This window comes from Pelophylax lessonae, assembly GCF_965119305.1.
Source record: "Pelophylax lessonae genome assembly, chromosome: 3".
NCBI classification, from domain to species: domain Eukaryota; kingdom Metazoa; phylum Chordata; class Amphibia; order Anura; family Ranidae; genus Pelophylax; species Pelophylax lessonae.
The window spans coordinates 398,560,968-398,582,814 of NC_138770.1; the positions used below are offsets into that span (position 1 = coordinate 398,560,968).

General features: G+C 43.2%; 1 protein-coding gene across 1 annotated transcript in view; it reads left to right on the top strand.

Moving 5' to 3' along the window:
• Positions 1–216: 216 nt before the first annotated feature.
• The window catches only part of RPF2 (ribosome production factor 2 homolog), a 61,399-nt gene continuing 39,768 nt past the window's right edge, over positions 217–21,847 (top strand). Inside the window, exons 1-3 of the mRNA XM_082251405.1 lie at positions 217–330; positions 6,490–6,622; positions 19,909–19,946. Of these exons, the coding sequence (XP_082107531.1) occupies positions 308–330; positions 6,490–6,622; positions 19,909–19,946 (194 nt within the window). The 5' untranslated portion in view covers positions 217–307. The remainder of the gene's footprint in view (positions 331–6,489; positions 6,623–19,908; positions 19,947–21,847) is intronic.

Sequence of the window (21,847 nt, forward strand, 5' to 3'; positions counted from 1 at the left end):
GTCTCCATATCTTCTCAGTAGAGTTATTTTTTAAAAGAAAAAGAAAAACCTCTGCTAGAAAATTCTATACTGCCATGACGTCACTTGTACCTACAAAGCCGAAATACGCCCTCGCTTCCACTGTCGTCTCGCGATACCATAACGTTTTGTTCTCGCTTAGACTCCTGGTAGTTTCTATGGTAGACACTCTTCATACTGTAAAACTCTATGGTTCCGCTTTGTTGATGCATGGGTAGGCTTCCGGGGTTACGTCATTTTGGACGAGCCGGAAGTGCTGTTTACACGTGTGTGAAGAGGAAAATACGAGATGTCTGCCCTGGACAGAGTAGTGTAAGTAGTGAAGTTCTCTGGCTGGAAATGTCATTATTTTCACTATTTATAGCTTAAGTGTATCCCTGCGTGACCTGATTCATTCTTCAGTGTGCTTTTCCAGCAACAGAAGAACCGTATAGTAGTGATTCAGTTGGGTATCCTAATACTGTACAGCAGGAACAGCATTTACTTTGCATACTGACCTTGTTAGATTGTATTAATGTTACCAGGTGACTAACAAACTTGAGGAAGGGAAAGGGAAGAAACTTCTAATTGCTTCTTGGATCTGTTATGATCTCCAGCAGTGAGTATCACTGTAGCAGTCTCCATTTCGGCATTTCTGTTGGAGCAATGCAATGTGAGGCCCAGCAGTTGGGTCTTGCTTTTTCTTCAAACCTGGGCAAATTCAACTACATGCTCTAGATCTACTGTTCTTTGTCATGTGGTTTTCATTTTTAAAGCGGAAGTAAACTTCCCTCTGTTTGTACCTATAGGTAAGCCTATAATAAGGCTTACCTATAGGTACTGTAAATATCCTAAACCTGCATCGTTCAGGAGATAATTACTGTATACTGTGCTGACAATGTCATCAGCGCATGCGCTCTGAAGGAACGGCCACCGATGCTGTTTCTTCAGAGCCCTGTGCCGTGACCGGCAGCTCCAGCGTGCATGCGTGGGAAGTGACGTCACACGGCTTTGGCCACTCACACAGCTGGAGTCCGTGAACCCGTAAGGAAGACGGGTGCAGATGGATGCGACCTCCACTGGTGACAATGAGTGCTTTGTTTGCAGGTGTCACATAATTTGCTAGTATGCAATGAGTACTAGCACATTATGCCTTTATTTTGCAGGTAATAAAGAAGAAATAGCAGTTTTTACTTCCTCTTTAACCACTTCAATACTGGGTGCTTTTGCCCCCTTCCTGCCTAGTCCACTTTTCAGCTTTTATCACTGCCGCACTTTGACAATTGCACGGTCATTTAAAGAGGAAGTAAACCCTCCTCTGACACTTCCACCTATAGGTAAGCCTATGATAAGGCTTACCTATAGGTACTGTAAATATCTCCTAAACATGTACTGTTTAGGAGATATTTACCTTTCATGCAGCCAGTGACGTCACTGGCACATGCGCTCTGGAGGAACGGCCGATTGTGCCGTTCCTTCAGAGCCCCGTGCCGTGACCGTCGGCTCCCGCGCGCGTGCGCAGGAGTGCCGCGATCCCGGAAGACGGGCGACTGGACATGTCGCCCGTCATAGAGGTAAGCGAGCGGCGCGGCGGGGGCTCGTTCTAAGGTATTTCATAATGAGCTAGTATGCGATACATACTAGCTCATTATGTCTTTCTCTTTCAGGATGTAAAGAAAAAAAAAATTTTTCTCGGTTTACAACCTCTTTAACACTGTACCCATACGAAATGTGTATCATTTTGTTCACACAAATAGAGCTTTCCTTTGGTGGTATTTAACCCTTGCTGACCGCTGATTATAAACTGCGGCGGTCAGCCCCTCCTGGGCAAAGTGATGTACCGGTACGTCACTCGCCCACGAGCCTCTAGGGGGCAAGCGCGCCGCCGGAGGCGCGCTCCCGCCCCCACTCGTTCCCTGACATCCCTGCGCAAGTGACCGGCGGCTCCGATGTCCACCGGCCTCTCGCGATCTCCCACTGGAGAGGGAGAAAGGCAGACGGCTGATGTAAACACAGCCGTCTGTCAATCTCCCTGGTGTAACTGCAGAGACTATAGGATCCTGCTATGTAGGATCGTATGTCTCTGTGGTTACATTACAAGCAATGCCCCCCAACAGTTAGAATCATGCCCCTATGGATACATTTAACCCACTGATCACCAATAAAGTTAACCCCTTCCCTGCCAGGGTAATTTTTACAGTAACAGTGCATATGTATAGCACTGATTACAGTAGTAATGTCACTGGTACCCCCAAAAGTGTCAAATGTCAGTCAAGAGTCCCATCTGTCCGCTGCAATGTCGTAGTCCCGCCATTACTAGTTAAAAAAAAAAAACAATAAAAATGACATAAATCTTTCCCGTAGTTAGTAAACGCAATAACTTTTGCGCAAACCAATCAAAATACGCTTAATGCGATTTTTTTTTTTTTTTTCCAAAAATATGTAGCAGAAAACAAAATTGGCCTAAAATGTTAAAAAAATTAGATTTTTGAATTTTTTGGGGGGGGGAATTTCATATAAAAAAAATGTGACAAATATTGTTATTTTTTCGAAATTGTTGCATTTTTTTTGTTTATAGTGCAAAAAGTAAAAATCACACAGGTGATCAAATGCCACCAAAAGAAAGCTCTGTGGGGGAAAAAAGGGCGTCAATTTCATTTGGGTACTGCGTCGCACGACTGCGCAATTGTCCGTTAAAGTCACGCAGTGCCGATTCGCAAAATAGGCCCTGGTCTTTGAGCAGCCAAATCCTCCGGGGCTTAAGTGGTTAATCGCCACTGGGCTTTTTGTTTAATAAATGAAAAAAGACTGAACATTTTGAAAAAATAAAATGTGTTTTTCTTCATTTATAAAATTTTGCAAATAAACGTTCTTCATAAATTTAGCCCAAAGGGTATTCTGCTACATTTCTTTGGTGAAAATAACCCATGTCCGTTTATACTCTTTAGTCTGTAGGAACGTTAGAGGCCACAAGCTATGCTATATATCTGAAAATTTACTGACGGCTGATGTACTGATTGTACTCTCCCCCCCAAATGACCTCTTTTTGGAAAGTAGACAGTCCAAGGTATTTAGTAAAAGGCATGGCAGATTTTTTTAAGTTGTAATTTCTTGGAACATGAAATTAAAAAAAAAAGTTCACAATTTGTCTTTTCTTTTACATGCCGTCACTAGTGCAGTACAGTGTCATCATAGAACTGGTGTGACTGGTTATTTATATTTTTTAAACACACTGTTACCAGAGCAATATAATGTTACCATAGTAACATTGTACTACTCTGGGGAAGTGATCAGGATTTTTTTTTTTTTTTTACACACAATTTTTTTCTTTTTAGCGGTGAATATCTTCGCAATAAACAAGCGTTTTACTGAATGACACTGAATCATTCAGTCTGTTTTGTTGTGATTAGCGGTGATAGGTCAAAGCTAATCACATGGTACAGATGGGCTGTGATTGGCCCTGTCTGTACCATCTGATCAAATTGCCCAATTTACAGCTAACACAATGGATGTCATGAAACGAAGCCATCCGTTGTGTACAGCTGTCGTGACCGGTTGTGATTGGTCACATGGTAACAGCAGTGAGCTGGTACTCTGATCAGTTATCGGCTGTGCCATGGACACGGCCGTTGACAGAGCACGCCGCTGCGCGATCTGTGCTTCCTGACAGGACGTCATAAGACATCCACTCAGGATAAAAAAGCCAGCGCCCATCAATCTACTATTGGCTGGAACTGGTTAAGGTTAGTAAACTTTTAATCAATGTTTTCTGGCAATTTCTCTACCCTATTCTCGGGATCCATCCAGCTGCCTGGTTGATAAGAAAAGCCAGCTATGCGTACCCCCTATGCAGCCAAGTGCTCCAGTGAGTGCTGGAGCAGCAGAGCAAAGACTGGTGACTATTTATCACTACTCCCTGCTTGAAGCAGACTGAGAACAGAATTGTTAGCAGTCATGTGATAGCTCAGCTCTCGGTCTTATGCCCCATACACACATGCAGATTATCTGAAGACTTTTGTCTTCAGATTTACATTTTCTATGTAGTGCAAGGGCCTGCCGGATTGCATACAAATTGAAAGTGTTTAGGTTTGACCTCATATTATATGGTTTTGGTAAGTCTGCAGACAAAAGTCTTCAGATAATCTGCACGTGTGTATGGGGCATTAGAGCCAACGTGGGAAAACTGCAGCATAGAGGTGTAGATAAATGTTTTTTTTTTTATGGACCACAAACTTCTACTTTAAACCTAAAAACAAAAATATAATATATGTTACAGCTTCCCAATCCTCAGTGGCGTGCTGCATTTTTTTTCTTTTGATAGGATTTTTTCCCCCTCTGTTTTCACCTGGTGATCTGGCCAGTAACACACTTCCTGTCATAGATTCTGGATGAAGTAGTAAAGCAGACACCTTGGGGTTCTCGCATATAATTGCAGCCAGGGTTTATTCGCAGGTGTGAATGCACCCTTAGAGTGTCCCCACTCTGGATGAAGGTGCACAGTAGCACATTTGGAGAGCGGCGCTGTCAGTCTGGGGGAGAGGAGCGTCGGGCTAGCATATTTAGATAGACTTGACTAACAAATTCAAGCTGAACTCCAGCTAACACTTTATAACCAGTTATTACCGAAACCATTTTTCTTTCATTTGGGATAAAGTTTTTATATAAATGAATAAAAGCTGACCATTGTCAGCGGTAAATGGTTTGTCCCAACCATCTAGCTCTTACTTTGTCTGGACAGCTTAGTCTGCTAACCACTCGACACACAATCACATACATGTACATCATTGTTTTTAAGCAGGTATATTGAGGTCATGGTTGCAGCTGTCAGCCATAACCCTGGTATTGTTTTTCTCCAGCGCGCAATGCCCTATATAGAAAAAGCAAGCCTAGCAGGTAACTAGCTGTTGGATTTCTTTTACAAGTGGTGGGAGTGGCCGCCCCCTCCCGCCGCTCTCTGATGATTCTTTTCCAGGCTCTTCCGCCCCACCGGAGAGCCTGGCATCTGATCTGGCCATTGCGGCCAAAGACAACAAAGTTCATCCCTGCAAAACAGGGATGAGAAACTTAGAGATCATTAGTAAATAGCTGTATTTAGGAGAAACCACATATCCAATATTTCCCTTGCACAGTGAAACTGGACGCACTCTGCTTTGAGCACTTTCAGGTTCATGATTGTCATCTGACATCAACTTCTGCTTTGTTGGAATCTGAATGGGGACTTTCTGGGCAAGGCCAAGTGCACAGAAACAAAATTATATCCAAGAAAAAAAAAAAGTGTCACTACACAATACTATCACATAGAAGACTTTTTAGCCCCCTTTTGAGAGTAATAAAGTGAAGTTAAAAACCAAAAGTAAATTTAAAAAAAAATATAATTATAAAATGTTTTGATGTTAAAGTTGTTCTAAAGGCAGAAGGAAAACTTCTGTGTGCAGCAGCCCCAAAATACTCACTTGAGCCCCATCTCGATCCAGTGATGTTTCATAAAGGACTCCGCTGTCCAGGACTCTCCCTCCAGATTGGCTGAGACACAGCAGCAGATGCTATTGGCTTAAAGTCAGTGAGCCAATGAGGAGAGAAAGGGCGGGGCTGAGTTGCGGCTCCGTGTTTGGATGGACACGCAGCAGCGGTTCAGCTCGATTGCCCCTATAGCAAGCTGCTTGCTGGGGGGGGACTCGGCAGAAGGGAGAGGCCAGGAGTGCCAGAGAGGAACCCGAGAAGAGGAGGATCTTGGCTGCTCTGTGCAAAACCAATGCACAGAGCTGGTAAGTATAACACGTTTGTTATGTTTAAATAAAAAAAAAAAAGACTTTTGTATCACTTTAGCTCTAAACTGATGAGCTGTAAAGATTTTTAAACCATCACCTATTGACAACATTGGATATATTTTTGTCTCCATTTTCCAGATGCACATCATTTTTAGCCCCCGTTCACATAGGGGCGACGCTACTTCGCACCGCGACCTCCGAGGTCGCGGTGCGAGCAGCGCGCCGCTACCTCGGAGTGGCCGCCACGGACTTCATAACATTGAAGTCTATGGCGGTCGCCTCCGGGTCGCCCCAAAGAAGCTCCGGACCCTTTTTCTAGGTCGGAGCGACTTGTGTCGCTCCTATTAGAACGGGTCCGCAGCTTCCCTATGGGAGGCGACCTGTGAGGCGACCAGGTCGCCTCACAGGTCGCCCCAGTGTGAACCGGCACTTAGACATGACATGTTTTGTATCTATTTACTTAACACAATCTCATCTTTTATACTTGATAAAAAAATATTTTGTGTTTGTGTATACTAAAATTATGATGTATATAAAAAAATATAGGTTTCATAAGCAGCAGCGCAAATATCATGCAACATATACAGGTAAATTAAAAACTACCATGTTTTAACCTCTATGCAAAAAATTAAAAACAAGGCTTCTGCATGGAAAGGGTTGAAGGAGTGTTTGACTAGGCTTAAGGTGAAAGTATTTTTTGCTGATACTCCTCTTTCTGTTTCAGAAAGCCCAAAACAAGGAGGTCCAAGAGGTTCTTGGAACAGCGGGGACCCAAACTTTATGAAAATGACAAAAGTACTATGCTTATTAAAGGGGGCAATGCTAGCAATACTGTGACACAAGCTTTAAAGGACCTGGTAAGTATGGTAAATTCACTTTTAGGTTGTCAAAGTAATTATCTTAAAACCTTTGTTACTGTTTTTTTTCTTCAAAATTACCTTGGCAATTAGGTTTTATTTAGTTTATGTAGCTCTATATGTCAGTTCTGTAACGACATTGAATTTTGAGTTCTAGAACTCCAGTGTTGTCACTAAGTGGTAATTGAATATGCAAACCTTATTAACCAGTTGCCGACCACCCTCCGCAGTTTTACTGCGGCAAGGTGGCTCGGCTGCGCGAACCAACATAAATGTACACCTGCCGCTAGGGGGCGCACGCGCGTGTCCCCACAATGTGCTGATTAGATTCAGAACTGATCAGTCATCAGGTTCAGGCCAATGATTTTTGGCCTGGACCTGGTGATCAGTTCTGACCAATTGCAGAACATCCTGTGCCTGTGTAACGTAAACACAGGCACAGGAAATGATGCAATCTTCTCTCACACTGGAACCTAAAAGGGCTCCAGGAGAGAAGAGCGCATCAGACAGTGGGTACACAAGCTCTACACTGACACCAGTACACATAGGCATATTTGTTACCCCCTGATTATCCCCCAATTAACCTTTTCACTCCCTGTCACAGTGTCACTATATACAGTATACAGATAATTTACTGATCACTGGAGGGGCGTGGCAGGAAGCAGACCGAGGCGGACGTGCATGAGAGGAGCTCTGTCGGTTACATGAGATAATCCAGTGCAATCCTGTAAATATACTGCCTTTGGAGGATCATCGCTTCCCTAATTAGTCTACCTAAACTATTGGGGACCCGCTCGGCCAAAAATTGTGAAAAACGAGCCACCGAGCACAGACTTCCAGACGCGGCCTAGTCAAGCCAGAAGCTGGGGACTTTCCTACAGCAGTGCCCCAGCCACGATCAGGGATCCGGTAAGGCCACCTTCCTCTTATACACCCCCCAGACTGCACAAAAGCTTCTTCACAGGCCAGCCAGAAGTTTTGTCATCCACGGCACATTTACTGTGCAGAGAACCTACAGCTTCAGTTTATCCTGCATACACCACCATATCGGCCGCACGTCAGACTTACTGTGTTAAACATACAGTGCAGCATCTGTCCTCACAAGCAGTTTTTCTCATCGCATTGAGCTGGGTGTATATCCCTACATATGAACTGTGACTATTTTATTTCACGCTACTTTACCCCCAGATGCGCATCAGTTTTTCACTGTATAAAAAGTATTCAGGGCGTGCGGCCCTGACATCAATGGCGGCACATATGTAAGAAGGATAGCCCCGCCATCCATCTGCCTAATCCACTTCATATAAAGGCAATTACCAGCGCTAGAATGGGGAAAAGTGACATGGCTTCATCCTCCACCCGCTCTCCCAGTGATCAGGATCAACGCTCTGGGGTCCAGGTTCCAGACATGTTTAAGAGGCAGGCAGGAGAGGCATCCCACACTGCAGCACAGTCTGCACCCACCAGCATGGAGGTGAGAGAAGCACTCATTCCCCAAGGGACAAAACATGCAACTGTGGGTGTCCCCACACCCCCTTCTGCTGCTCTCAGTGTACCTAATGTCTCCCCTGGTCACTCGACATCCTCACACTGTGTATCACTACAGGAACTCAGGATTATAGCTGATTACATAAAATCCACCCTTTCAGCAGCCATTGCAGGTCTTAAAAGGGAGATGCATAACATTTCTGGAAGGCTGGAAGAAGTTGAAGAGATAACGGACAGACATGATACAGACATATTGAGTGCACAGAGAGACATATCGGAGCATTCTACACAACTCGGAGACCTCCACAGACATTTGGAAGACCTTGAAAATAGATGTCACAGGAACAACATTCGCATCAGGGGCCTCCCGGAATCCATTGAACCTGCTCAGTTAACACAGACTGCCCTCACCATATTCAACGACCTATTGGGAAGACCTCCTGACACCCCAATAGAGATCGAACGTCTTCATAGAGCACTGCGACCCAAAGGGAGAGAATCTGATCCGCCCAGGGACATTATCAGCTGTATAGCACAATTTAAACTAAAAGAAGAAATTCTCCATAACACTAGGATCAGGGGTCACATACTATTCCAGGGCTCCGAAATTAAATTATTCCAGGATCTCTCTCCGATTACATTACAAAAACTGAAAGATTTACGTCCACTACTAAATCTCCTTAGGGATAGAGAAATCCCCTACAAGTGGAAGTTCCCGTTTTTCTTGTTTGCCAGTTCCAGAGGACGCTTTGCTTCACTCAGACACCATGAGGAAACTGTGACTTTCTGCAACACACTGGGCACACCTCTGATTGAAATCCCCGGCTGGTCCCATTTGGACAGAAGATATGGATACTGTACACCAGGATGACTCTGTCTTTCTCAGAAGACGCAGGCTATCACCTAATCCATCTTCCTCACCAATGAACAGGCACAACCCTGGCCAGGGTAGTGTCCCTTCATCTCCCACAGGAGACCACGTAGAAACTGAACAGGTTACTGTATTTCTATCCATATAGCAACAGGCCCGGATTCTACAGATTGCAATCAAAACCATCTTTGATTCTCTTAGACATGTATTGCATGTGATCAATTTACTGATCACTGTATTAATATCACTTGTGACAGCAGTTAGTTTGAGAGGCAGTTAGTGGTAGTTGGCAACAGTCCCAGATAGGTTTAGGGTACCCGCTATATATCCCCTAAGAAAGATTTAACCCCCTGATCACCTTCTTTGCCCTGTTACAGTGTCACTATAATAGTGTACAGATTTTCTTTCTGATCACTGTATTAGTGTTCACAGGTGACATCAGTTAACGTTAGCGTCAATCCAGGACAGCGTCAGATTGCCCGCCGCATATTTAGTAATACATTTTAACCCTTTGATTGCCAGTGACACACACCCTAAACACCTCCATTACTAGTATAGCGTCTGAACAGATCAATATCTTTGTTCAGATCAGAACTATATTAGCGTCCCCAATAGTTTAGTATAGTGTTCCCAAAACACAGCGTTAGCAGGATCAGCAAAAAATGTATGTAAAATCAGCGCAAACCAAAATAAACTAATATAAATGAATTAATTTAAATAAATTACAACCCCAATAGCAGCATACATTCAGTGCTTCCACATAACACGGATAGAAATATACAATCAGATTAATGCAGCGCCAGAGGGGATATTGAGATACCTATATTGCAGTGGTGTGGTATCAATAATAAATGGTGACTGTGCACAGTGAGAAAATAAAGTGCCAGTGCTAAATAAATAAAGTGACAAAATTCAATAATCGCACAATAAATACCCAATGGTAGTGGTCCATAAAATATAAAAAAAAATTGTAAAATAAATATTGTGCCAAGTCCATAAAAATATCTTCAGTGCTGTGCAAAAAATGCAAATAAGGTGCTGGTGCTTCAATACCACACATGTGACTCCGTGTGCTAATAATGTAAATACTAGCAGCTCACCTCCCACAAATTATAATGAGCCAGACTCACTGTGTGTGTTACGGTGTCCGGATGAGGAGGCGGTAGAGGATGAGGAAGCGGAGTAGGAGGAGTTAGGAACTGGAGGCAAACTGAAGCCCCCTGCAATCCTCGGTGGTGGAAGGACATGCGCCAAATTGCTATCCGCCTCAGGCCCATCCGCCACTGCATTTACCCAGTGTGCCGTTAGGGAGATATAACGCTCCTGACCGTGCTTACTGGTCCACGTATTGGTAGTTAGGTGGACCTTGCCACAGATGGCGTTGCGCAGTGCACACCTGATTTTTTTCCCCCACTTGGTTGTGCAGGGAAGGGATGGCTTGCCTGGAAAAGTAGTGGCGGCTGGGCACAACGTACTGTGGGACAGCCACCGACATAAGGTTTTTAAAACTGTGCGTCTCCACCAGACGGAATGACAGCATTTCAAAGGCCAAGAATTTTGAAATGCTGGCATTCAGGGCCAGGGATCGCGGGTGGGTAGGGGGGTACTTCCTCTTCCTCTCAAGTGTTTGGGAGATGGAAAGCTGAACGCTTCCACGGGACAGTGTGGAGATGGTTGGTGACCCAGGTGGTGGTGGTGCTGACAGATCCTCTGTTTGCGGGGTGGCAGGTGCCGGTAACACTACAGATGTGGCTGGAGCGGCCGAGACTGCAGCAGAAGAGGAAGCAGGATGAGCCAGAGACGTTTCTTGGTTTTGAAGGTGTCTACTCCACTGCAGCTCGTGCTTTGCACTTAGATGCTTGATCATGCAGGTTGTGCTCAGGTTGAGAAGGTTTATGCCTCGCTTCAGGCTCTGATTGCACAGGGTGCAAACCACTCGTGTCCTGTCATCAGCACATTTTCTAAAGAACTTCCACGCTAGAGAACTCCTTTGAGCTGACTTTGGTGCGCTCGTTCCCTTGCTGCGTTGGGCAGTAGCGGGCGTAGTGTCTAGGGCACGGCCGCTCCGCTTCTGCACCCTGCTCCCTCTTCTGCTGTGCTGGTGGCTCTGTGCGACCACCGCCTCTTCCTCCAAACTACTCAGGTCACCTGCATGACGTTCATTCCATGTGGGGTCGAGGACCTCATCGTCCTCCACATCATCTTCCACCCAGTCTTCACCCCTGCCCTCCTTGTCGGTCTCCACAATTCTGAACGCCGCAGCAGTTGGCACCTGCGTTTTGTCATCATCGGAGACGTGCTGCGATGGTCCTTGCAAGGACTCATCTTGAGAAATAAGTGGTTGGGCATCGCTGCACTCATTCTCTTCCACTTCTGGGGCAGGGCTAGGTGGATGGCCCTGGGAAACCCTGCTAACAGAGTCCTCAAAAAGAAGAAGAGACTGCTGTATGGCTTGGGGCTCAGACTGCTTGCCTGATTTCCAAGGGGGTGAGGTGAAAGACGGTTGGACATTGGCTGCAGGTGCCAACTCTGACCTTTCTGCAGTACACTGTGTGGGAGACAATGTGAAGGAACTGGAGGCACTGTCAGCAACCCAATCTACTATCGCCTGTACTTCTTCAGGCCTCATCACGTCTAGAGGCGCATTATGCCCTACCAAATACTGCTGCAGGTTCTGTCGCCTACTCCCACTTGAGGAAGGTGTTTCACTTGTGCGTGTAGCTGGCACAGATCGACCACGTCCTCTCCTTGCAACAGGAGCTCTACCAGCAGCACCACGGCCCCTATTTGACGGTCTCCTCATATTTCTGTAATTTATGATCTTGCCCTAGAAAGGTGTTTATTGAATAGCGGAACAAAACAACAACAGTATCGCACGGGTGTATCTGACAGTCAAATATGCAAACTATGCTGCAATTTAATGTTTTTTACACTCCAAAAGGGTGTATATTGAATAGCGGAATAGGAAAAATTTTATAATACGGTGTATCTCACACGTACAAACACAGACTAGGCCCCGATTAAAATTTTTTGTACCCTAAAGGCAGGATGAGGAAGAGGAGTAGGAGGAGTTGGGAACAGGAGGCAAACTGAAGCGCCCTGCAATCCTCGGCGGTAGAAGGAGATGCGCCAAACAAATTTAAAAAGGTGTATCTCACATGTACCGATACAGACTATCCCGCAATTTAATTTTTTACACTCAAACAGGGTGTATATTGAATAGCGGAATATTTACAAAACGGTGTATCTCACACGTACAAACACAAGCTTACAATTTTTTGTACCCTAAAGGCAGGATGAGGAGTAGGAGGAGTTCGGAACAGGCAGGAGGCAGACTGAAGCACCCTCAAATCCTCTGCAGTATGAGATGCGCCCCAAAAATTGGAAAGGTGTATTTCACACGTACCGACACAGACTATCCCGCAATTTAATTGTTTATACCCAAAGGTTTTGATTAAATAGCGGAATAGAAAATATGATCAAAAAAAGTGTATGTATCTCACACGTACAGAAGCACACTAGGCCCCAATTACTATTGTTTGTACCCCTAAAGGCAGGATGAGGAGTAGGAGGAGTTTGGAACAGGCAGCACCCTCAAATCTTCAGAAGTATGAGATGAACCCCAAAAACTTGGAAAGGTGTATCTCACACGTACCAACACAGACTATCCCGCAATTTAATTGATCCCCAAAGGTTTTTATTGAATAGCGGAATCGAAAATATGATCAAAAGTGTATGTATCTCACACGTACAAAACCACACTAGGCCCCAATTACTATTGTTTGTACCCCTAAAAGGCTGGATGAGGAGTAGGAGTATGGAACAGGCAGCACCCTCAAATCTTCAGAAGTATGAGATGAACCCCAAAAACCCAGAATATCATTCAGCTCTGCTGCAGGCCACAATTTAATTTTTTTTAACCCAAGGCTGTATATTGAATAGTGGAATAGAAAAAAAGTGTATGATTTTTTAAACCACTCAATAATAGCACATGTGAACTGAACACAGCAGTGTATGATCAGTCAGCACAGCACAGCTGAAGGAAAAATGCTGCACACAGTGACTGATAGAAAAATACTTTTCTCCCTCCTCCTCAGTGGGCAAAAAAGATTGTGTTCACTGCACCACAAAAAGATTGTGTTCACTGCACCCCAAAAAGATTGTTCACAGCAGCCCACACACAGCAAAATGGATGTGGACCACTGATACCTGCCTATCTCCTATCCCACCCCACACAGCAGTATCGATTGTAGTTTGTAGAACACACTGACTCTAAAAATCAGCAGACTTTCTCCCTAAAAGGATTGATAAGATGATGATCGTAGATCGGGTGACTGCAAACCCCACCCCACACAGCAATATCGATTGTAGTTTGTAGAACACGCTGATCCTAAAAATCAGCAGACTCTCTCCCTAAAAGGATTGATAAGATGATGATCGTAGATCGGGTGACTGCAAACCCCACCCCACACAGCAATATCGATTGTAGTTTGTAGAACACTGACCCTAAAAATCAGCAGACTCTCTCCCTAAAAGGATTGATAAGATGATGATCGTAGATCGGGTGACTGCAAACCCCACCCCACACAGCAATATCGATTGTAGTTTGTAGAACACACTGACCCTAAAAATCAGCAGCAGCCTCGCCCTAAAATGCCAACAACTCGCCCTGCCTAACACACTCCGACCTGTCCCTCAATTCTATCCGGACACAAATGTTTTTTTTTTTTCCTGTCTGTCCCTAATCAGCAGCCAGCACGTTGATGTGTGCTCTGTCCCTGAACTAAACAGCAGAATGACGCCGCAGCGGCGCTGCCTCGAACTTATAAAGACTTGGTCACATGCTTCAGACGGCCAATCACAGCTACTAATACATTTGTAGGCATGGCTGGGATGGCTTAGGCACACCAGTTAAACGCTTGTTGATTGGCTGTTGAAAGCCCGCCATGAAAAGCGCGCCAATGCATGCAAAACCCGGAAATAAAACGACCGAACACTGATTTTTACCCGAATATACAGTAAAGTTTTCGGGTCCGTGTTCGGGTAACAAAAATCGAATTATTCGGTACGAGCACGAATAATATAGTCCGTGTTTGCTCAACCCTAATTGAGGGCAGTAATTCTTGCAGTAGACCTCCCTTGTAAATCTAAAGTGGTAACCTGTAAAGGCTTTTGAAAATGTATGTAGTTTGTCGCCGCTGCACGGGCGTGCACAATTTTAAAGCATGTCATGTTTGGTATCTATGTACTCTGCATAAAATTATCTTTTATGTTTTACCAAACAATTGGGCAATATATTTAAAAAAAAAAAGTAGTTATTTTCCCAAAAAATTGTGTTTGGAAAAACTCTGTGCAAATACAGTGGGACCAAAAAAATTGCAACACCCACCTTTTTGTTCTGTAGGGCCTCTGCTTTAAAAAAAAAATTAATAATTTTTGGTGATTCAAAGTAAATTTCTAGTAAAAAAAAAAAAAAAGTTATTTTTCATGTAAACAGTGTCAGAAAAGGCTTGGTCTTCAAGTGGTTAGAAGAGTGGGTGATGTGGTATAAGATTCTAATATTGGGCATAAAATGCCAGGACAGTTCAAACACCCCTTAGCTATTTGCTGAGAAGCATGTTGAGTCCATTAAATCTTTTTTATATTTTGCCACAAGTTCCAGGAAAATTAATTATTTTTTCCTCACAAAGTTGTCACTGAATGATATATCACTCTCACATGCCATGGGTATATGTGGAAGTACATTCCAAAAAACATTATGCCGCTTCTCCTGAGTACAGGCATACCCCATGTGTGAGACTTTTTGGGAGCCTAACTATGTATGGGACCCCGAAAACCAATCACTGCCTTTTTAGGTTTTCTATGGGCGTAAATTGCTCATTTTCATTTTACTTCCTCACTACCTATCACAGTTAAGGTGGCCCTGAAATGTCAAGATAGCACCCCCCCCCCCCCCAATGACTCAATTTTAGAAAGTAGATACCCCTAGTCCATTGAATATTATATTTTGCCACAAGTTTCAGGAAAATGAGAAAAAAATGTTTTTTTCCTTTTTTTTTTTCTTTCTTCATTTTCCACAACAAAAGAGAGCTTCAAAATACTCACAATGCCTCTAGCACTTCAAGACATGAGATAGGCAGTCAGAAAGTAAAAGCTGCGTATATTCCAGTATTTACACCATAGTTTGTAGATGCCATAACATTTGCGCAAACCAACAAATGTACGCTTATTAAGATTTTTTTTTTTTTATCAAAAACATGTAGCTAAATACATTTTGGCCTAAATGTATGACAAAAATTGAGCTTATTGGATATTTTTTAGAAGAAAAAGTAGAAATGTAATTTTTTTTATTTTTGTTCTTTTTTCCTTTATATCGCAAAAAATTAAAACCGCAGAGGTGATCAAACACCACTACAATAAAGCTCTATTTGTGGGGGAAAAAATAGAACAAATTTTGTTTGTGTATAGCATTGCATGACCGCGCAATTACCAGTTAAAGTCACGCTGTGCCAAATTGCAAAAAATGGCCTGGTCATTAAGGGGGTAAAACCTTCTGGTCTTTGGTTAAGAACCCATGGTGACTAAAATACTGTTGTGGTATGAGTGTTTGTTTTTTTTTTCTTTTGTTTGTTTAACACTTAAAGCGGAGTTCCACCCTGGGAACATTTTTTTAAAATAAAAATACCCCCAGGACAGTCAGGGCTAGAGCATTCCACATTGGCTAGCCTCTGATCTGTCCCGGGTTGCATTTACCTTTTAGAAGAAATACTTACCTTGAAAATGTATTGTCCAGCGCTGCCATCTCAGGTGTGGGCAGCTTGAAGCCAGCGCGATCCTCTTCTGTGTCCTCTTCGGTCCCACGATGCACTGCACCGTCCCCGCCGTCACTTCCGGTGCCAGCGTCATCCCTGCACAGCTCCTGGGCATGCCCAGAAGCTGTTTAGCAAGGTATGACGGCGCCTGCACCGGAACTGATGTTGGGGCCGGTGCAGGCGCATTGATTCCTGGGAGAGATGACGTTCAGCTACCATGAATCATTGCAAGCCAGGAAGTGACGAATCGCTGTGGCCGCCGAGGGGAGGAAGAGGATGTGAGGTAAGTATATTTTCTTCTAAACTAGGTAAGTGGAAAAAAAAAAAAAATTGCGATTATCCATTTGTTTTTCAGGTGACCCGGAGCAAGAAGATGGAGGTAAGTATAATTTTAGGGTGGAACTCCGCTTTAACCTTTAACTTTTTGCACACTCCCGTTAGCCAGTATGGATGGCTATCATATTGATGACCAAATAACATGCTTTGCGAATGGCTTTGACGCTAGCAGGAATTATTGAATTTTACCTCCTGTAGCACTTCCCAGGATTTGGGGTGCCGAAAAAGAAATGTAAAGGTAGACAGGCTAGCTTTATACATACAATGCATCCGGAAAGTATTTACGGCGGTTCACTTTTTCAACATTTTGTTATGTTATACAGCCTTATTCCAAAATGGATTAAATTCATTATTTTCCTCAAAATTCTACAAACAATACCCCATAGTGACGTGAAAGAAAATTGTTTAAAATCTTTGCAAGTTTTTTTTTAAATAATGAAAAAATCGCATGTACATAAGTATTTCACACCCTTTGCCATGATGCTCCAAATTGAGCTTGCATCATGTTTCCACTGATCATCCTTGAGCTGTTTATACAACTTGATTGGAGTCCACCTGTGGTACATTCAGTTTATTGGACATGATTTGGAAAGGCACACACCTGTTTATATAAGGTCCCACAGTTAACAGTGCATGTCAGAGCACAAAGTAAGCCATTAAGTCCAAGTAATTGTCTGTAGACCTCCCAGACAGGATTGTGTTGAGGCACAGATCTGGGGAAGGGTACAGAAAAAATTCTGCAGCATTGAAGGTCCCAATGAGCACAGTGACCTCCATCATGGAAGAAGGACGGGCCACCCAGTCAAACTAAGTGATCGGGGGAGAAGGGTCTTTGTCAGGGAAGACTGATGGTCACTCTGACAGGGCTCTAGTGTTCTCTGTTTGAGAGAGGAGAACCTTCCAGAAGAACATCATCAGACAGAAGCCACTTTTTCAGTAAAGGGTACATGACAGCCTGGCTGAAGTTTGTCAAAAGGCACTTGAAGGTCTCTGACCATGATAAACAAAATTCTCTGGTTCGATGGAACAAAGACTGCACTTTTTTGCCTGAGTAGCAAGCGTCATGGAGGAAACCAGGCACCGCTCATAACCTGGCCAATACCATCCCTACAGTGAAACATGGTGGCAGCAGCATCATGCTGTGGGGATGTTTTTCAGTGCAGGGACTGGGAGTCAGGATTGAGGGAAAGATAAAGCAGCAATGTACAGAGACATCCTTAATAAAAACATGCTCTAGAGTGCTCTGGACCTCAGACTGGGCCGAAGGTTCATCTTCCAACAAGACAATTACCCTAAGCACACAGCCAATATAACAAAGGAGTGGCTACAGGACACCTCTAGTAATGTCCTTGAGTGGCCCAGTCAGAGCCCAGACTTGAACCTGATTGAACATCTCTGGAGAGATCTGAAAATGGCTGCTGACGCTTCCCCATCCAACTTGATGGAGCTTGAGAGGTCCTGCAAAGATGAATGGGAGAAACTGCCCAAAATTAGGTGTACCAAGCTTTTAGCATCATACCTAAAAAGACTTGAGGCTGTAATTGGTGCCAGAGGTGTTTCAACAAAGTATTGAGCAAAGGATGTGAATACTTATGTACATGGGATTTTTTTTTTCATTTTAAATAAATTTGCAAAGATTTCACAAAATGTCTATAATCTTGTCATTATGGGGTGTTGTCTGTAGAATTCTGAAGAAAAGATTTCATTTTATCCATTTGGGAATAAGGCTGTAATATAAAATGTGGAAAAAGTGAAGCGCTGTGAATACTTTCCAGATGCACGGTATATTGAAGTTCTGGAGCCTTTTCAGTACCCATACGGCACTAAGATGTGTTTTTTGTTTTTAAAGAAATGCATACTGTTTTCATGCATGTGTTCTTTTAGTTATTAAAGCTGAACTCCTATCAGATATAAAATACACACATTTAATGCAGCTCTGTATTCATTCATCATTAAGTGCATTTATATATATATATATATGTATTCATCTGTGTGTTAAGCTAACTGCTTAAGGGAGGAATATAAACCCTGTCAGATTTTTTTTCGTCATCTATATCTCGTTGGTGATATTTACCTTTTACTTCCTGTCCCATGACCACAACAGGAAGTAAGAGGAAATCCCTCTAAAATGAAGGAATCCCAGGGTTAGCAGTGTACCCCGTTGAAAATTGACCTTCTATTCCTGTTCTGGGGACTCGCCAAAATTGCGGACTTTTGTTGAGAAGAAAAAAAAAAAAACCCAGTCCATTCTGGATGAATCATGTACATTGCAAGGATTAAACTTTGTTGCAGATTCCTACCGGTTTCTGTAGAAAAATCTGTTTCTTCCACTTTGTGTCCTTGGATACTAATTCTGAATGGGAGTGACTTTTTCATTATTAACCACCTCAATACCGCCGTTCATATATATATAAGTCCTCGTTTTGAGGTGATTATACCAGGATCATGGTTCCAGCTACAACCATGATCCTGCTATCAATCTTTTCAGCCAGTGATTTTGTTTTAAGTAAAAGTGATTCAAGTGGCTTTACAGCTCAAGTGGGGTTATCCTTTACGGTCAGGACAAAGAAAAGTTTAAAACATTTTATATTTTTTTATTTTGTCAGTTAAAAATACAAATCTAAATATAAATTTTCAGTAGTCTTCTAGACAGCCAGTAGGTGGCATTCTAGTCTTCATGAGCTTATATACAGTTATTTTTTAGCTCTGCTAAAAGGTGCTTGTTTACATCTCAAGTGACTCCTTTGTTGTCAGACAGCTAATAGTGCAAGATGTTAGTTGGAGAGACTTGCAAACCAGCTTTTACCATGCTCTCTCTTTAGTTTAATGCTTTGGGAAGCTTTTATGTGTTAAATGTTTATTTGTAAAACATATTTCGTATATGTATGTAATCTAAAGAGATATTTGCTCATTCTGTACAAATCACTGTGCATTCTTGATAGTCCACACTCTCAGGAGAGTATATTCACCTATCTACCCTCCCCCACCATTTCCCCACTGCAAAAGTCTACCTGAAAAAAGCTTGGGCGTTTGGAGCTTTCCCAATTGGGTGACGTCCTTGCTATCTAATGTGACATTAATACTGATTGACCGCTCAGGCCTGACCACTGTCACATATTCTCCCATACCTGAAAGGCCCACCTAGTTAAAGCAACAGAGTGGGGGCGCCAATAGAGTAGAGCAGTGATGAGAGAGTGTGGATTTGTGAATATACCTTGGGGGTGTGGGTTATCATGTGGCACTGTCATTTTGTCCTCAATGGGCAAAAGATTATCCATAATATCATCAAAAATTCCTATCAAGTCAAAAAGGTCTGTGTGAAATGAGTGTATGTGTGTAATCAGCTTTACAATTTTACTCACATTGTCATGGCCAAAGAGCAGTAAAAGAAATTGATTTTAAAAAACAATTGGTAGGAAGAGGAATCCTGATTTGCCTGTAGATGTAATAATTTTTCACTTCTGTAGAAAGATGACAGAAAAAGGGGGGGGGTCTCATTTGTTGCCATTGATTGTTATTCTTTCCATTGGTATAAATCCACCCAATATATCCCAAGGTAATACTATCAGAAAAAACATGTTCTCTGCAAATGTGTTTGCAGGCCTGCAGGTCAAAGCTTTTGTCCTTTGTAATAGCTCTCATAGTAATGTTTTTACCAACTTTTCAACATAAGAACTACATTGATAAATGGCACACCTACTAGCTGTTTTAACCATTTATTCTTTAATGCACCTGGTTTATTACATGTAGTAACTTTTTTGCCTTTCTTTTCCTTTTAGCATGCATTAAAAAAGCCATCATGTGTCTTATATAAAAAGTAAGTATTTTTTTTTTTTAGGTAAACCTGACTTTTTTTAAGTATATGTTCTAAAAAATTTTTCCCAAATCTCAACTTCTGGTTTTGACTTTTTTGTTGCCGGCACATGCCATACACTGTGTGCAGATCTGACTAGTCGATTGACGGCTGTCAGATGAAAGCAATTTGTGGCTGTACACACTCCCCTGAATTCTGTTTCCTGGGCTTTGTGCTCCCATTCGTGGATTGCAGGAAACATCCATTTTGCTAACCTCCCTTAACCACTTCCTAACCGGATCATAGCTGAAAGATGGCTACAGTGCGGCTCTCTTGTCCTGGAAGGGTGTTAATGGACGTCCTCCTGGAACTACGCCCCTTGCGTGCTCCCTGGGTCACACATTGGCGCACTCTATGATTGCTGTGTCCTTCGGACATAGCCGATTACAGATAGTGGTAAAGGGCCAATCACAGCACCCCTTTACAACATGAACTGCTGTGTCCAATTACAGCTGATCACAGTGTAAACCGAATTGCTGGTTATCGGCATACTTCTTCTCATGTGCTGTCACAGCATGAGGAGAGCCGGTAACCGTCAGTCCTGACAGGGGACATGCACACAGACAAGTGCCCTGATTAATATTGCAAGCCCCATCAGTGCCATGAATGCTGCCCATCAGTGCAGCCTCAGCTGTGCACATCAGTGAAGAAGAATAAATTACATATTTGCTTAGCAAAAATAAAAAAAACCTAGTAGTGTCTTAATACCAACAAAATTAAGCTCTATCTGTCTTTAAAAAAAAATGATAAAAATTTCATATGGGGACAGGGTTGCATGACCGCTTAATTGTCATTCAAAGTGCGACAGCACTGAAAACTGAAAATTGGCCTGGTCAGGAAGGGGGTTTAAGTGCCCAGTAAGTAAGTGGTAACCTAGTAAGAACTCAGAAGAGACGTGTATTATATCTCCTCTGGGTCCTGCTGTCACTTTCCCCTTTTTTACGAAAATGTTGTGCTTGGTAAACCATTGTGCTAATATCATGTGACATAAAATGTCACTACCACTATTTTATTCACTGTTTTCAGAAAATAAAGTTTTGGGTGTCTTAAAGTAATTATAAAGTCTCGTGTTTTAAAAATAAAAAAAGTAGCAAACATATTATACTTGCCTCCCCTGTGCTGCTGGTTTTGCACAGGGCCGCCCAAATCCTCCTCTTCTCGGATCCCTGTTTGCTGCTCCTAGCCTCTTCCTCCTGTCGAGTGCCCCCCCGCAGGAAGCAGATTGCACCCGAGCAGAGCTGCTGCTCTGTGTATCCATTCATACACGGAGCTGTTGTTCGGCCCTGCCCCCTCTCTCTCCTGATCGGCCAACTGACTTTGATAGCCACGGGTGCCAATGCTACTGTGGCTGTGTCTCAGCCACTCAGGAGGGAGTGTCCCGGATGGCTGAGGGACTCGTAGACATCGCTGGATAGAGAAGGGACTCAGGTAAGTATTAGGGGGTTCTGGGGAGGCTGCTTCACACAGAAGGTTTTTTTTATCTTCATACATAGAATGCATGAAGATAAAAAAAACCTGCATATACAACTCCTTTAACCCCTTCCCCCCCCCCAAAAGTACTTACCCATGTAGCGGGGCCACGGCTGCAGTCATGACCCCGGTATCGTTTTTTTTTTTTTAGCTGGCGATGCTAAAAAAATGTAAAAGCAATCTGAGCGGCTTAAAAAAAACCTTATACTCCTGCTCTGCCTTCACAGGCTCTCTTGTGCCACCAGGGAGCCCTGGACTGAAGCCGGCAGTTCCGTTGGCTTACCATAGAGATGACCAAGGATCTTGGTTTAATCAGATGCTTATAAGGGCAGAGGAGAGATCTAAGGTCTAATAGACCTCAGATGTCTTAGTAAAGAGTAGCAGTCACTGCCCAC